Source organism: Populus nigra, chromosome 4, assembly GCF_951802175.1.
Source record: "Populus nigra chromosome 4, ddPopNigr1.1, whole genome shotgun sequence".
NCBI classification, from domain to species: Eukaryota; Viridiplantae; Streptophyta; class Magnoliopsida; order Malpighiales; family Salicaceae; genus Populus; species Populus nigra.
The window spans coordinates 8,512,240-8,528,174 of record NC_084855.1 but is presented as its reverse complement, the minus strand read 5'-3'; the positions used below and the strand labels follow the sequence as shown (position 1 = coordinate 8,528,174).

The 15,935-nt window shown below is 35.0% G+C and overlaps 3 protein-coding genes across 8 annotated transcripts; 2 read left to right on the top strand and 1 right to left on the bottom strand.

Annotated features, from left to right (window-relative positions):
* Positions 1 to 151: 151 nt before the first annotated feature.
* LOC133691209 (endo-1,4-beta-xylanase 1-like) lies at positions 152 to 3,975 on the bottom strand. The gene is made up of 5 exons (XM_062111616.1): positions 3,562 to 3,975; positions 2,909 to 3,261; positions 2,423 to 2,600; positions 1,724 to 2,260; positions 152 to 1,589 (listed from the first exon to the last, which is right to left on the bottom strand). Exons 1-5 carry the CDS (start codon positions 3,646 to 3,648, stop codon positions 474 to 476), a joined length of 2,271 nt encoding a protein of 756 aa, XP_061967600.1. The 5' UTR covers positions 3,649 to 3,975; the 3' UTR covers positions 152 to 473.
* Positions 3,976 to 9,374: 5,399 nt separating this feature from the next.
* LOC133691225 (putative lipase ROG1) lies at positions 9,375 to 15,237 on the top strand. Of its 4 annotated transcripts, XR_009841616.1 has the most exons (12): positions 9,376 to 9,840; positions 10,052 to 10,119; positions 10,204 to 10,274; positions 10,413 to 10,688; positions 11,283 to 11,443; positions 11,544 to 11,599; positions 11,773 to 11,825; positions 11,909 to 12,035; positions 12,501 to 12,598; positions 12,784 to 12,858; positions 13,366 to 13,540; positions 14,592 to 14,903. XR_009841616.1 is itself a non-coding variant. In XM_062111637.1 (11 exons), exons 1-10 carry the CDS (start codon positions 9,527 to 9,529, stop codon positions 12,853 to 12,855), a joined length of 1,296 nt encoding a protein of 431 aa, XP_061967621.1. In that variant the 5' UTR covers positions 9,375 to 9,526; the 3' UTR covers positions 12,856 to 12,858; positions 15,213 to 15,237. The 4 variants fall into 4 exon arrangements, 3 of the variants coding, with proteins under 3 accessions (XP_061967621.1, XP_061967618.1, XP_061967619.1); XM_062111637.1 differs by lacking the exons at positions 13,366 to 13,540; positions 14,592 to 14,903 and adding an exon at positions 15,213 to 15,237 and having other exon boundaries at positions 9,375 to 9,840; XM_062111634.1 differs by lacking the exon at positions 14,592 to 14,903 and having other exon boundaries at positions 13,366 to 13,789.
* LOC133691226 (EPIDERMAL PATTERNING FACTOR-like protein 2) lies at positions 13,402 to 15,935 on the top strand. Of its 3 annotated transcripts, XM_062111640.1 has the most exons (5): positions 14,088 to 14,457; positions 14,592 to 14,667; positions 14,924 to 15,086; positions 15,213 to 15,250; positions 15,356 to 15,935. In XM_062111640.1, exons 3-5 carry the CDS (start codon positions 14,978 to 14,980, stop codon positions 15,611 to 15,613), a joined length of 405 nt encoding a protein of 134 aa, XP_061967624.1. In that variant the 5' UTR covers positions 14,088 to 14,457; positions 14,592 to 14,667; positions 14,924 to 14,977; the 3' UTR covers positions 15,614 to 15,935. The 3 variants fall into 3 exon arrangements, with proteins under 3 accessions (XP_061967622.1, XP_061967624.1, XP_061967623.1); XM_062111638.1 differs by lacking the exons at positions 14,088 to 14,457; positions 14,592 to 14,667 and adding an exon at positions 13,402 to 13,540; XM_062111639.1 differs by lacking the exons at positions 14,088 to 14,457; positions 14,592 to 14,667 and adding an exon at positions 14,705 to 14,841.

Below are 15,935 nucleotides of genomic sequence, written 5' to 3'. Positions count from 1 at the left end.
AGTTAAGAGGACTTGTTGCTATATCATGGAGGTCACTGTGCTGCTCAAGGAGACGGAGCCAATTCCAACTTCATTTTGCTGTACATAAACAAGTTTTTCCCAGTTGCAATTTTGACTCCATTGTGGCTTGGTCGGGTTGAGAAATCCAACAAATCTCAAGGCACAATTCTCTTTTTGACATAAATCTTATACAAGGCCCTACAGTGTATCCTGCCACATAAGTTTTGAGTTGCAGTTAATTATCTGACAAAACAAGATCCATAGAAAAAACATGTTTGATAAGATCACGCAATTTATTGTTTGCCCGAGATATTGTAATGGTGAACCGCTCAACCTAGCCAAAAAGTCGGTGCAGGTTGTTGATACTTAGCAGTCTGCAAATGAGAAAACCTTCAATTCTAATTCAAACCTTCAATGAGTGCTTCTCTGTTTAGAAAATATCCCTTGTGGTTGTGGACAGCGATGCTTAATGTCTACAAGTCAATGGACACAACTAGTGGGGACTCACCCTGGTCAACAACGAATGCCATGTTAACTTTCTCTGTGGTGGAAACAAATTCCACATTGTATGTCCCATGGAATCCTCTAAATCTGAATTCTCCTAGCTCATCAATATGTCCAGAAGCATGAGATAGCCACTCTTTCTTGAGGGAAAGGAATCTCTTACCAGCTGCATTGATTTTACCGTCTGCATTCACGAGGTGTGCATTTTTCCTGGACATGTACAACTCCCAAAATCCCCAAAGAATCACACCTTCAACTGCAGGATGTGCAAATGCTTCACGAAGCACTACTTCCAAATCATCTGCTCTGACAAACTCGTTAGGACAAGACACGTCAAGTTCAGTAAACCAGATTGGAATGCCTAGAGTGCCCAATTTATCCAGAGCAGAACAGATAATTGGTCCAACTGGAACACCAATATGACCTTGGATACCAATTCCTCCCACTGGTGCACCTTGTTTTTGGAGGTCAAGAATTTGTTGTATGTATTTCTCCGGTGTTGATCTGATGTCACTTCCATCCTCAATGTGATAATCATTCACAAAGAGGGTGGCGTATGGGTCTAGTTCATGGGAAGTTTTGAACATGTTTGCTCGGATATCTTTTCCCAGTCGATCCAGATAGAAAGACCCGTGCAGCATTTCATTGTTCACATCATAGTGCCTGAACTGTCCCTTGTAGCGTGTGAGAAGGCCTGTTAGGCGATTCTGAATGGCAGTCATCAAGCCACTTGCGTTCAGGGATCTAACCCATGATTGAATTGTGTACTCCATTTCCCAGAAGATGCAGTGACCTCGGACTTCTATGTTATAGCTCTTGCACAAGTCCAACAACTCATCAGCATCCCTGTAGTTGAACTTACCTTCTTGTGGTTCTGTCCAGGACCATTTTAGTTCATTTTCAAACACAGCCCAGTTAAAACTTTTAACCAGGAATTTAACAAACTTTTCATTGTCCATGCTCGTTCTGGTTACACATGATCCCAAAGGAAAACTATTTTTTATCTGTCTGACTTTAACAGAGTTGCCAACTGTATTGCTACTTTCTGATCTTGAGAATTTTAGAATGATATCACGCTTACGTATCTGCATGATCACAATGATTGGTTTATTAGAGAGCTTTATATTACTATAAGAATGCATTTTGATTATGAGTTCAGTTATTTCCAAACACAAGTAATCAATTGAGAGCACATCACTAAGTTTATATTAGCAGTTACCTTATCTGTTTGCTTCTTCAGGTATTTAAACCTGACTTGCCGGTTTACGGGGAAAATTTGAAGACCAGAAACCATTAAGTCAACACCAGAAGCAGGACCTTGGACATAAACCATAACATTAGACGGTTGCTTCTCAATTCTAAAGGACCCACCAATTTCATGCCAATTGTCATCATTAAACTCAACTTCACCCCCGTTGATCCACTGGCCATCCACACCAAGGGCAACATTCACAATTTGAGGACTAGTTGCTCCAGGACCAATTCGAACCCAGGCAGACACTTGATATGTCAAGTAGAGTTTTAGTTTATCAGTGATCATTTGTGCAGGACCCATCCAAGAATCTGACCGATTAGTTACCATAATGTAACGGCCACTTAAAGACTCATAAGTTCCCAGAGAATCTCTTGCCATTGGAGGAAGCACACGCGGTGAACCAGTTCCAACACTCAAGGCACAGTTACCGAGAGGAAACCAACCTGTGGTGCCATCATCAAGATAGCTGTTCTCGATTATATTCCCTCCAAAAGTAGCATTCTACAAACCAAAAACACATACAAATTTTAATCCTGAAAACATAGAATTCAACACTTGAGAATGCATGCATGTTGCTCCACATATGAATAGGTTGGTGATAGATAGTTATTGTCGCATGTCATGCATGTTTGATCAATCGTGTGTGAACAAAATCTGATCAACCTTGGAAAATGGTCGTGCTGAAGCAGGAATTTTCTCAGCGCGCTTCACTACTAAACTGTTAACAAGAATATCAGTGCCTGGAGATGGGCCTTCTAGATATATCACCAATCTTGAAGGGGTTTCGTTAAGAAGGAACTCTCCCTGCAACTGTACCCAATCTTTATTTGTTACCTGTGAACTGCAGAACAAGCCAATTTCCTCAAACCCCGAGACGAGCTCCTTATTTCAGATATGGTGCAAGTAAAACATAGCAATATAGACAAGCAGATCTTGCATTTTTCCTAACTATAGAATATTCAAACTCGTGCAAATACCACTAAAATACATCATAAATTTGAACTGAATCTATTTAAAATCAGGATTATAGCACTGTTGATATATAGCAAATGGTAACCAAAATTGAAAACCAATTAGTGGGAGAAGTAAAAATATCTATACAAAAAGTAATGCAGTGTCATCCTCTGAGAGTAGGTGAAAGAGACTAACTTGGCAATGGAAATATACTGTTCACGAAAATCAGGTTCTTCAAGCCACAATGTGATTTGTACACCAGCACTGGTGTCATTGTCAACATATATTCGAACCACCGCAGTAACTTGATATGCAACTTTTCGTTGCACTCTTCCAGTGATATCCTGCTCGATTCCATTCCAATTTTCTGTCCGATTTGTTGCAGAAGCAAAGAACATCCCTGATTGCGGAAAGACTTTTCCATCTTCCATGGATTTGTGAAGTTCAATCTTGCATCCTTTCCCAGACCAATTGTTAAGGCCATCCTCGAATCTAGGATTCAATATGACGTTATCATCTCCAGCACCCACAGGGCCTGTGGTTGTGGCCTTTTTGCGAAAGACAAAGGAGCGCGAATGTCAGAAATTAACGAACATGTCAATGAGGGGAAGGTGGTCTATATCCTCCAAATACAGAGAAATGCTCCCTTCCATAGACCATGCATGCATGCATTACATTCAAGCACAATACAAAGGAGTGCAGGCTTAATTAACTAGTGAATGACATGTAGTCCGTTGATCCGGAAAACGAAATGTTATTCATGGGTTGTTTCACACCAGAACATGACATGTAGCTTCTCTAAAAACAAACAGAATCAACAACGAAATGGGAATTAGGGATTTAGTTACCTGATAGACAGGAATTGATTCTGCAGAAAGACCCAAATGCAAAACCACAACGGAAACAAGAGCGAGAGATGAAAAGTGTATTTCCATGAGAGAAACTGAACCCGTGGCCTTCCTTCGAGCGATTCCATTTGATGAGAATTTATCGTTTAATGGATGGAAGAGAGCAAGCGATGGGCAAAACGTGAATAATATTTAAAAAATTGAAGAAATGGATGATTATGATGATGGATTAAAAGATTTGTTTGGGAAGCATGTTCAATGTTTGTTTTGTTCCGAGTGACTGTCAGATTGTTCGCTTTCCAGCTCTCGATTCTCCACTATTAATAAGTGCTATACAAGAGGGTGAGTGCCTGCTTGCCAGCAGAGTGCTCTCTCTCCTCCCCCCTGTACTGCCTGCCTGCCTGCCTGCCTGCGTTGCTCCTTAGCACCGCGCTGCTTTCTAGCATGGAAAAATTTATAAACTTAAAATTTGATGGCTATTAAACAATAACTTTTTTTATTATTATTAATATAATTTTATTATTATTAACATGAATATACTAACCAGTTTATATATATTTTAATTAATTTTATAAATTTAAAATTAATGATTATATTTTTAATTTTATAAGACTTGAATAGATAATATTTAAAAAACAAACATCTTAATAGCTTAGGTATACCTTTTAGAATTTATTAAATAATAACTTTAATATAATATTGTAATTTTTTTAATATTAAAATTCATCGTGTCAACCTGAAGTGATGATAAACTCCCACAACACATTGCTTGTGGAATGACACTTTTATATTTTTGTAAATAATAAATTAAAATAAATTATAAAATTAATTTTTAATAAAAAAACAAATTAATTTAAAAAATAAAAAAGTAACCCAATGAAACTCGTAAAATTCATGGTTGGGGTCATAAAAATAAAATTATTGAATAGAAAGCAATTTGAAAAGATTTTTAATTTTTAATAAATTCAAATATTAAAAAATAAAATTAACAAAAAACCCATCTTAGTCAATTTAAAAAAACCCACTAAACTCATGTTTTGAGTTATAAAATCAGGATAATTTTATATAGAGCAAATAAAAAAATGAAAAGTCCAAACCAACTAAATCTTAAATGATAATTTTTTTTAAAAAAAAAAACTTGATTAAACATGGACTAACTTTTCAAATTCGTGGTATAAGTTATGAGATTAAGATTATCTTATAAAAAAATATAAAAATTAATCTTTAATTAATTAAATGTTAAATAATTAAAAAAATTAAAACTAAATATAACATGAGAAAAAAAATTGATAGTCCACCTTGATATTCTTTAACAAACAAGGCAAGATAATATTAGAGAGGAAAGAGAAAAGTGCGAGGAGAATAAAGAAAAGAATAGTGGTTGGCTAGAGAGACAAAAGGTGCTCCTGAACCAACTTATGCCATTAGAAAATGAAGGCCTCGTTGTGACGATTTCAACGCTATCAGGAAAAGCAGCATTTGGAGATCGATGGGCATGAGTGTGGGGCAATTCGTGTGTTTAAAAATTAAATTTTTTTTATAAAAAATTAATATTTTATTTATATTTTGAATCATTTAGATGTATTGATCTAAAAAAAATTAAAAAACATCATTTTTATACATTTTAACATGAAAATCACTTTAAAAAGCAATTACACTCCCAAACAGGCCTGCCATAATTTAAATTATGAGAGGTGTAGATTAATTGGCCAGACTGTAAGTTTTCTTTCTAAATATTATCCGTTCGAGTTTCACAAATGTCAGAGTTAAACAGGCCTGCCATAATTTAAATTATGAGAGGTGTAGATTAATTGGCCAGACTGTAAGTTTTCTTTCTAAATATTATCCGTTCGAGTTTCACAAATGTCAGAGTTACCTAAAGGTTTACATGGTCGTTGGCTTCAAGAATCATGAGATTAATCGAGGTATATATAAGTTGATAAGAACACCCAAATTAATTAACAAAAATTTACTTTTACATATTGGCACGAACTAGCTGCTTTCATGTGAAACACACAGTTTAGTAACCTTGCAGTGTCAACATTTGTTTTAATTTCAATTGTAATCATTGAAGTTTTAATTATTTTAAATTAATAAAATTAAATTTTATTTTATCAAAACCAGCTATTAATCAAGCATCAAAAATTTTATCCACGTCATAAAATCCCTATATTCAGCCAATTTAAAACAAACCTTCAAATCCAATCTTAAAAAAAAAACTCAATGTGAAATGATTGATCTGGAACAAATTTTGAGCAATAGAAAAATTCAAATGACAAAAAAAAAAGAAGGCTAAACATTGCCCACTGCCCGCTCAAATTAGTCTACGAGGATATTTGATAACGTGGTAGTAATTATTTTTTAAATAATTTTTTATATTAAAATACATGTTAATAATTTTTTTATTTTTTAAAATTTATTTTTGACATCATCACATCAAAACGATTCAAAACATACAAATTATATTAAATTTTAACAAAAAAAATAAAAATTTTTAAGAACACAATTTGCACCGCATTTCCAAACATGTTCTATAGTCCAGCAAGAAAATAGGGTTGAATACATGTCTCAAAATTAAATTTGATTCTCGAAAACTCAATTATATTATATACAAGAGTAATTTAATTTAAAGATTTTTATTGATTGATAATGTAAAATGTACTTTTTAAATAATAAATGTAAGATAAAAAAATAATTAAACTATAAAAACAAGATATGATATAATTCATGATGATTTTTATAAAAATGTACATAAACACGTTCAAGGTCTAGGTTTCGGGTTTTGACTAGGTCACCAGTTTTTGATCGAATCAATTTTTTTAAAAAATTAAAATGACATCGTTTTAGTAAAAAAATAAAAATTAACAGGTATTTGACTGGGTCACACCAGATTTTTTCTTATCCTATTTTTTTCAGCCCAGCCCGGTTCCAGCTTCAGATTAGCTAGTTTCTGGTTGACCCGACGGGCCGGGCCAGATTTCAGATGTAATGTTTGTACTTTATTGTGATATAAGTCGCCAATCCACGAACAACGCGTGTGGTAGGAGCTATGCCCTTTTTCAAACTTTTGTATAAAAATAAAAAAAACATCCCTTATATCAATGTCGTTTCAATTAGAAATTCGTACAAAGCCCAAAAAATGTAGTTGTTATTCTATAGAGATCCCCTTTTCTTTGCATTAAATTTATTAAAATCCTTGGGAATTTGTATCGCCTTCAATGGAAGGTAGTAATTTTATTATGACCATATTATTTTTTATTTTTTATCTCTAATCTGCTTCCATCCTTGCAATTTTTTCACACTAGCCTTCTAGCTCATTTTGCTTTAATTTCAGTCCCAGGCAAGCGTACTTGTACACCCAATTTTACAAACAAAAAAAAATTAAATATATATTTTTAATGCAGATGTTGTCTTTGATTCTCTACAAAGAACGCAAAATCACATGTCAAATGAATAATTTTGTATTTAAAAATCTTACATGGTTGTGGTTTAAAATTTTTTTTATTTAAAAATATATTAAAATAATATTTTTTTTATTTTTTAAAAATTATTTTAAATCAACACATCAAAATAATTTGAAAACATAAAAAATAATTAATTTTAAACAAAACTAAATAAATAATTTTAAATTTTTAAAAAATAAAGTTGAACCCAAACATACCTAAAGCTTGTTTGTTTTTGGGATTAAAATCGTGTTTTGTAATTTTTTTAAAAAATATTGCTTGAAATTAATTTTTAAAATTTTTTGAATCGTTTTGAAGTGCTAATATCAAAAATAATTTTTTAAAAATAAAAATAAAAATAAATTATTATTTTCATATATTTACAAATAAAAAACAATTTTAAAAATAATTACAACTATATAAAAACATTCATATCTTAGTAACTTAGCGTAGAAATCATTTGGGAACGCGGTGCAAACCGTGCTTCTAAAAAAATTATTTTTTTTTGTTAAAATTTAATATGATTTATATGTTTTGGATTGTTTTGATGTGCTGATATTAAAAATAATTTTTTAAAAGTAAAAAAAATTATTAATATGTATTTCAATATAAAAAATTATTTAAAAAGTAATCATTATTCTACTGTAAAATATACTTGGGTATCCAACTCCAGCACGTGATGGGGTATTATACACAACATCTAGTGTAATTGCAAAATAATATTTGACCGGAGGACAGGATGCAAGGGAGAGAAACATCTAATCATTTTTTTATTTATTTTGACAAGATGTGTTCTCGAGAGTAAAAAGCCTAAAGAATCAAACCTTACATAAAAGCTCTACATTAAATGACAGATTGATAATTTATCTACGAGTCTACAAAATCACAAAAGGAGGTTGATGTTAGAAATTTGTTTTTAAAATATGATTAATGGATATTTTTAAGAACAAATTAAAAGAAAATCCATTTATTTTTAAAATTAAATTATTCTTCAATAAAAATATTTCAACTTCTTGTTTAAAAATAAGTCGTGGGTGTATCACAAATCGATTTTAAAACACGTCACATTTCTCAAAGTTTTTTTACTTCTTTTCCCTTTCTATTATAAAATAATTAAAAATCTATTTTCTGAATGGAGGGAAAAGACCGTAGGCTAGGAAACAAACTAATGTAACACAAATGCTTGGATTTAGCGATTTAATTTGTGTTTGAGATATAAGATATATTTTTTAAAAAAATTAGATTTGTTTTTAAATTTTTGATAATAATATATCAAAATAATCAGAAAATATTAAAAAAATATTAATATAATGCCTTTTAATGCTAAACTCACTTTTAAAAAACACCAGAATACATTTTTTTCATTAACGTGGATATTCGGGTCAACTTGTGCGCATCTTGATTAATCTTACAGGTCTTAAAGTTAACTACCATGTAAATCTTTAGTGGTTTTAAAATTTATAAGACTCAAATTAATAACCTTTAAGAACTAAATTTAAAATCTAACTAATTAAATTATATCCTCAACGTTATTGAATAATATCCCTCAACGTTAGTGTTAGTAGAATACAATTTTAAATGCATTTGTGGGCATCATTTGGCTGCTCAGTGCAACATATTGTGCCGCAGTAGAAGCATCATTTCTCATGATTTTGGTGGCAAAATGCAGGTGCAACCTGTTGTGCACACGAGCACTTGCCCTAAAACTTTTTGTGCCGTGCTGCGGCTCGCTTTATATTTATTTTAAATTAATTTTTTTTAGTATTTTTAAATTATTTTAATATGTAAATATTAAAAATAAATTTTTAAAAATAAAAAATATATATTATTTTAATATAGTTTTGAAACATCTATTACATTTTCAAACATAGCAGGCGATGCTGAAAGCCCACCTCGACCAAGCGTGTTTCGTTAGAGTTCACCCACCGCTGCATGGGATCCCAGCATGAGCACGCTGTTAGATTTGTATGCGGGTAAAATGAAAATAAAAGAAGACGAATATGGGAGCCGATTTGGACATGTTATTGGAGCAGCTAGACCTTCGAAGAGCATGAACATCTTGAGAAAGAGGAGCTCGGAAGCCTTCTTATTTATCATCATAACAAAAAACAGTAGGCAAATGGCTTCCCCATATATAATTTCTTTTTTATTTTAATCTTATCTGCCGAGCGATGAAGAAGTTTCTTACAGCGGTCACAAAACCCAGCTCAAAGTCCAATCTCTCTAGAAAGGCCCATAAGCAGTATTGAAAACGCGGGTCAATTGTGTCGTCTCTTTCTAGAAGCTGCGGCACATAAAAAAAGTGCGAACCTTCGCCAAACCTTTTCAAGCCAGCGCCGGATTCCATTTTTCTCCCTCCCCTACCCTTTGTCTATCACTGCAATAAACTCGTAATTATAACAAAATCCAGGTGCCTTTTATCAATAAGTCAAGCCACCCTTAAAGCACGCAGGGTAGCCGGTAGCTTAGTGTGGACCCGACCCGGACCCAACCGTAACGGTTTAACTACTCCCCTTCCAAACATGAACTTGACGCACTATTACAAAACAGAAAATCCTTCCTCTCATTGCATATTTCTTGTTTCTCTAATCATGGGTTCCGTTGAGCTGCAAGGTACTAGTGGAAGAAGATCATCACTAGAGATTGTTAATAAGAGTGGTGGAGAGTTAAAAGAGATGAATAGTGAAAAGAAGAGCAATAAGAAATCTTCATACTTTAGAAAATTTGGATGCTTGAAAATCGAAGAGAATAATGAAAAAGGGAGTGTTGTGGAGACAACAGGAGAGCCTGTAAATCCTACTCACCTAATTATTATGGTTAACGGTATCGTTGGCAGGTCTATTCTCTCTTCTTCTTCTTCTTCTTCTTCTTTTTTCCTGTAGGAATTTATTTTTGGTGATAAGAGGAGCTCGTAATGAAACGATGATTTTTGTAGTTTAATTAAGAATCAGCTGGTTTACTTCCAGTCACGCACGGTATAGCATTCATTATTGATGTAGCTGTAGCTGTAGTGTTTTGCATTTATTTTTTGGTGTATGAATGTGCAGTGCTCAAGATTGGAAATTTGCGGCTAAGCAGTTTTTAAAGAAGTATCCCAGAGACGTTGTTGTTCACCGTGAGTTTTTTTTTTTCCTTTTTTCGTTTTTTTGTGGGATCATCAATAGGTTTTGATTATGGAAATAATGGCGCTTTGATGCAGGCAGCAAAGTTAATTCATCAATGTTGACATTTGATGGTGTAGATGTAATGGGAGACAGACTAGCAGAAGAGGTGAGCTAGGAAGATGTTCATACTTCATATGATGCCTTCTGTTACATTTTTTTTTTTTTTTTTTTTGGTGGGGGGGGGGGATTAAGATTATTTGGCATTCAAGTATTTGCTTAAAAAATGTAAAAGTAATTCTATCAGGTGATATCAGTGAAGAAAAGACACCCATCTGTTCAGAAGATCTCATTCGTAGGCCATTCATTAGGTGGGTTGATTGCAAGATATGCTATTGCTAGGCTATATGAACGAGATATCACCAAGGAAATTTCTCATGAAACCGGCAATTGTAAAAGTGATGAATCTGAAGATAAAGATAACTGCGTGCAAGAGAAATCCAGAGGCACAATTGCTGGATTGGAGCCCATGAATTTCATAACCTCTGCCACTCCACATCTTGGTTCGAGATTTCATAAGCAGGTGATTCGTTTATTCTTTATAGATGCTTTTACGGTAAAGAGTTTAGTTTAAATATTATTTAGGTATAGATTTCTTTTTTTCTCTGTTGTTTTTCGAGGATGGAGCCAATATGTTGTCTTTGATGACACAAAATGTGTTTTGACATATTACATTATTTTGCGGTACAGATAAATTAACAATTTGTCTAGTCTACAATAATTTTCCTGAAGAGCCAAAGAGGTCTACTGATTACAAATATGTTGTTTGCTCCTTCGTTTCTCCTCTTTTATCAAACCTCTAAATTTGATTTTATGGCTGACTGGGTTAATACTGACATGTAGATTTTTTTTTATTAACATGGGTGTGCGGGTCAGCTTGCACGCACCTCGACTAATCCCATGGGCCACTAAGGTTTGTGGGACTCGAACTGGTGACCTCTAGGAAGCAAACCTAAAACCTGATCAGTTGAGCTACACCCCTCAGGGTTTGCTAGGATGTTTCACTCTTAGTGATGGTAGCTAGGATGTCAGTTGAACAGCACGAATTAAAGAACATACATGTGCATGCTGAACTGGCATAGTTTTGACAACAGTCCCATGATTTTGTTATTTTTAGGTCCCAATGTTTTGTGGCTTTTACACTCTGGAAAAAGCAGCTGCTCGAATTGCTGGGTTTCTTGGTAGGACTGGAAAACATCTGTTTTTGACTGATGTTGATGGTGGAAAACCTCCGCTTCTTTTTCAGATGACTAGTGACTCTGAAAATCTTAATTTTATGTGAGTTTGATAAACTTATGATTTATCCTGGAAATATAAACACCCTTGTGATTGTGAATGATTAGGAAAGCTGCCTTCATACCTTTTCTTGTCTCTGCAGATCTGCTTTGGAATCCTTTAAGCGTCGTGTGGCATATGCAAATGCAAGTTTTGACCGTATCCTCATTGATTATTTTTTTTTAAGTTATGAATGAACAAGTTTCCGTACCAAATGGTGAAATGCAAAAATAACAAATTTTTGGACAAATCATGCATAATTTAAACCATCCGAGCACAAAATTTCTCAGGATCATACTTACTGCCAAACTGGGGAACTTGACATGCTCTAGACATTGTGGGATGGTGCACATCATCTTTACGGCGAAGAGATGAACTCCCTAAGGTGCATTTTCAGCTTCACTAGACTGTTTTGTGGTATATGATGAAAAATTTGTTATAACATGATTAATGCTTTTCCCCTTTCAGAGACATCATCTCTCAAGACATGAGAAATATCCACATATTGTTAATGTGAAGACAACAGAAAATGCAGGCCCTCAGCATGAAATATCAGAGGTCAAAGCTTATGATTGCAAGACTATTGACATGGAAGGTTTGCCACTTATTGCTTCTTGTAACTGTTTGGTTAAGTCAATATGCTCTAAAGCTTATGAGGCCTTGTTGAGTTTATTTGTCGTGTTACTTGTAACTTCTAGGCTCATGTAAGTTAATTTCCGTGTCAGAAAAAACGAAAGAAAATATAATCAGTTAAAGGTAAATTCTACCATCATAATGAATAATTGGTGGACTAGAGGCAGGGGAAGCTTTTTAAGAGATGGCCTCATGGAATTGAGCAGAGTTGAAACTTTTTGGGCAAGCGTGTTTTTGGTTGGACTCCTGTGGTGAAAAAACCAGTATTTTTCTGTGCTGGGCTGTTTCATATGGCCTTCTGAGAAGTCGAAGAAAAAAGACTGGGAATGTAGTTACAGATTCTTCGTTTACCATGGAGAACCAAACATGATCATTGATTAAATACTGTTATTTCCATGGGTTATAACTTATTTTAAAACACTTGCAGAGGAAATGATCAGAGGCTTGACAAAGTTGAGCTGGGAACGAGTTGATGTTAACTTAAGTGGAAGTATGCAAAGGTTCTTGGCGCACAGCACCATTCAGGTAAAGTCGCCTTTTTCTTAGAGGTGGAGTTCTCTCTATTTCATTAGGAATAATATTTGAGGCCTTTACCATTTACTGTCTAATTTGATTCTCTTTTCTACCACACAAACCAGTAGAGTATTCTAGAGTCACATGTTTTGACGTGCTTCCGTGAGATTCATATTCATTTTCTCTCTTATTTTCAGGTGAAAATCTCCTGCATCAATTCTGATGGGGCTGACGTTGTCCAACACATGGTTGACAATTTTCTTTTGTGAAAGGTGCAAATTCTATATGATTTATCTTTTCAGTGATTTTTTCAATGATATATTTCTGCATCCTCGGGGGAAATTCCAGCTAACCTCACTGTGAGTAGCCGATACAAGGAGGGAAAACAAACTATGCTGGAAGCTCTGTGTTAAATAATATAGGAATAGGGTAAGGGAGAGAGTTGGGGAGAGAGATTAGTGAAACTTTTACATAAGAAAGCAATTGCTCATATTCATGTAATCTTTTATCCTGGTAGTATGTGTAAGTTAACAACCTGCCGTGCGTCATTTCTCTGTGCCATCATGAGAATGGGCGATGTTAATGATGATCAAGATGAGTTCATAATCCGTTTCCCTGTCACATTTATTCATATGGCTTTTACTTTCCTGTTGACGTGAAAATAGTTGCTCTGAGTTACCTCTGTTAATCAATGACAATAATCCATTAACATTTTGCCATGTCAAAGCATTTTAAACCGCCGCCCCACCTCCACCAATTTACATTTTCACGTTTTGCAGGGTTGAAGGTGTGTGATGAGATAATTTTTTCAGCCCAGGAGAACTTTCCCTGGGTGTAAAATATTTTCTTTTGTAGCCCAGTTAGGAACAGCGCAGCCCCTTGTTATTGAAGCCTCAGCTAGCTCGTTCATGACTTCCTTCCGAAGATCAAAAACCAAGGTTCGGCGATATGAAGGTACACGAATCTTTCGTGCTGCTATAGGTTATCTAGTCTGCAGAAGCTCTTGCTCATTGAAAACTGATTAGGAGCCGGAAAATCGGAATTTATAATGATTTTATCCGTGAACTTCAACGACACGGGGACTATTGTCCTTAATTAGAATGAAAGATCTATAGTCTTGGGAAATTTTCGAGTGAAATTTGCCACGCTTTGTAGAAATCAATAACATTACACTTAAAAGACAACACTCACTGTGTTCGCGAACCATTTGTATTTGCACATGTTAAGCAAAAGCTACTGTGGAACGAGGAAGGATAAGACCTGATCCTGTGGTAAATACATTTTTGGTACGTGTAGAACTCACGATTTCCATCTCAAATGGTAACCTGTTCAATAACAGCATGCTGTTAGGACTTGGGAGATCTAACGTGTTGGTGTTATTTTTTTAATTTTCCCTTTAAAGCTCGAGGAGGAGCTGTCGTAGTTCGATGCAACAAGTCACAAGCACATGGTACGAATCAAACGGATTTTCTCTCTTTTCCCCGAGACTCAGCGTGATAGCTTGCAGGCAAAAACCATACCTTCCATACTCAGATAATTGCAGTTCCCCAAATATGGGCTTCTCAAGCAAACTCGATAGATCATGCTCCTACTCCCTAGAAGCATACCCTCAAACAGTATCCGCCTGGGGAAATATATTCTCATACTCTTTCCAAGACAAGAAAGAAAATGACTTGGCGTGTCAAGTTGAGACTGCCAACAACTGTTCAAATCCCAACCCTACTTAAGCAAGCAATACGAACGTGAAGGAAGACAAATGAAAGCAGAGAAACGAAAGGAACCCGTTATGTCATTCTATCAATACCACCTGTGATAAATCATAGACACATGTCCTTTCAGTAGATTAAGAAATCTCACATCTATCATTTGGTGTAAGTGAGGGGTTTATATTTTTGTCTTTCTACTTGGATTGATTCACCAATTCATTTCTCTTCCTCCACCTTGTCTTTCCTTGCTCTGCCTCTGGCTCTGAGTATAATACCACTGGAGTTTCTTTTTTGCACAGATGTGGGGATACCTTTGGTTTTCTGGTGGCTCGTGAAACGAGGTCGAGGTCGAGGTCCTTCCCTTTTCGTTTTGAGGTCCTCACCCATTTTTCTTTAAGGCTGGCTGGAATATCCTCTTTTTGGCTTAGACATTCAATCTTATTTAGATAAAAACAGACTCATCTTTTTGGTTTGTTGAGGTGGCAATGAAGCACTGAACCTCTCTTCGTACACTTTTCAGGATTCAGATTCATATTCAGTTACCTTCCTGTACTGCCACTGTCATTCGCTTTCATCCTCCTTATTATTAATTTACTCTGCTCTCACACTCTTATACCTTCCATTTCTCAAGGTTCTACTTTCAACCACACCCTTCCTCTCTATCTCTCTGCATCTCTCTGAGGAAATGGGCAGTGCTAAAATTGGCTTCAGTTGTCACAGAAACAGACAACTAATCATTTCCTTGCTATTTATCTTGGTTTCAAGCTCGACCCTTGTGAGATTCACGGCTGAAGGTAAGTCGATCCAAGTTCATTGCAAGAAACTAGCTCATAAAGAGATCCAAATTCTTATTTTGCAAAAATGAAAAAATAATTAACGCGTTCTGGAATTTAACAATGGTCAGTTTCATTGCTCTGCAGGTAGGGTAACTACCAAGCTGCTGGAGGCGGCTACAGAGGTAAGAGATATTCTGGCTCTTGCCAAACTTATTGGTTTCTCGTGTTTGATTTTACATTTTAAGCTTTAGCAATAGAAGTTCAACAATTATCTTTGACATAAACAGAAGGGTGTAGAAGAGGAGAAAATAGCGGTGAGAGCTCGGACAATAGGGTCAAGGCCACCAAGATGCGACAAAAGGTGCAACTCTTGTGAGCACTGTGAAGCAGTTCAAGTACCAATAACAACACAGGCCCATAGCCGTAAGAGAAGTCGATTCTCTGCTGCAATTTCCAACATCGCGTACTCTAGAGGTGATGGCATCTCCAATTACAAGCCAATGAGTTGGAAATGCAAGTGTGGGAACTTAATTTTCAATCCATGATTGAAAGAGATGGGATATGTTTTGGTGAAGAAGATCGCTTTTGTCAAATGTGGATATCCGACTTCAACCCCCGTCTATCTCGTCTAACTTCTGCCAGTTGACTCCCCCTTCATATGTAGAGTGCTAAAAAAATCTTTCTTCTTTTGCTACTCTTGTAATTACCCTTCTCATCCTACAAATCCTTCTTATTCTGCAAGTGTTATCCTTTAAATTGTTGATCTTACAAGGCATTTCTTTCATTGTCAAGAACATAGTATTGACTATCCAATTTTCCTTATCCGTCTCTCACTTCTCAATGATCAGTTGGTTTTTGTTTTTTTAA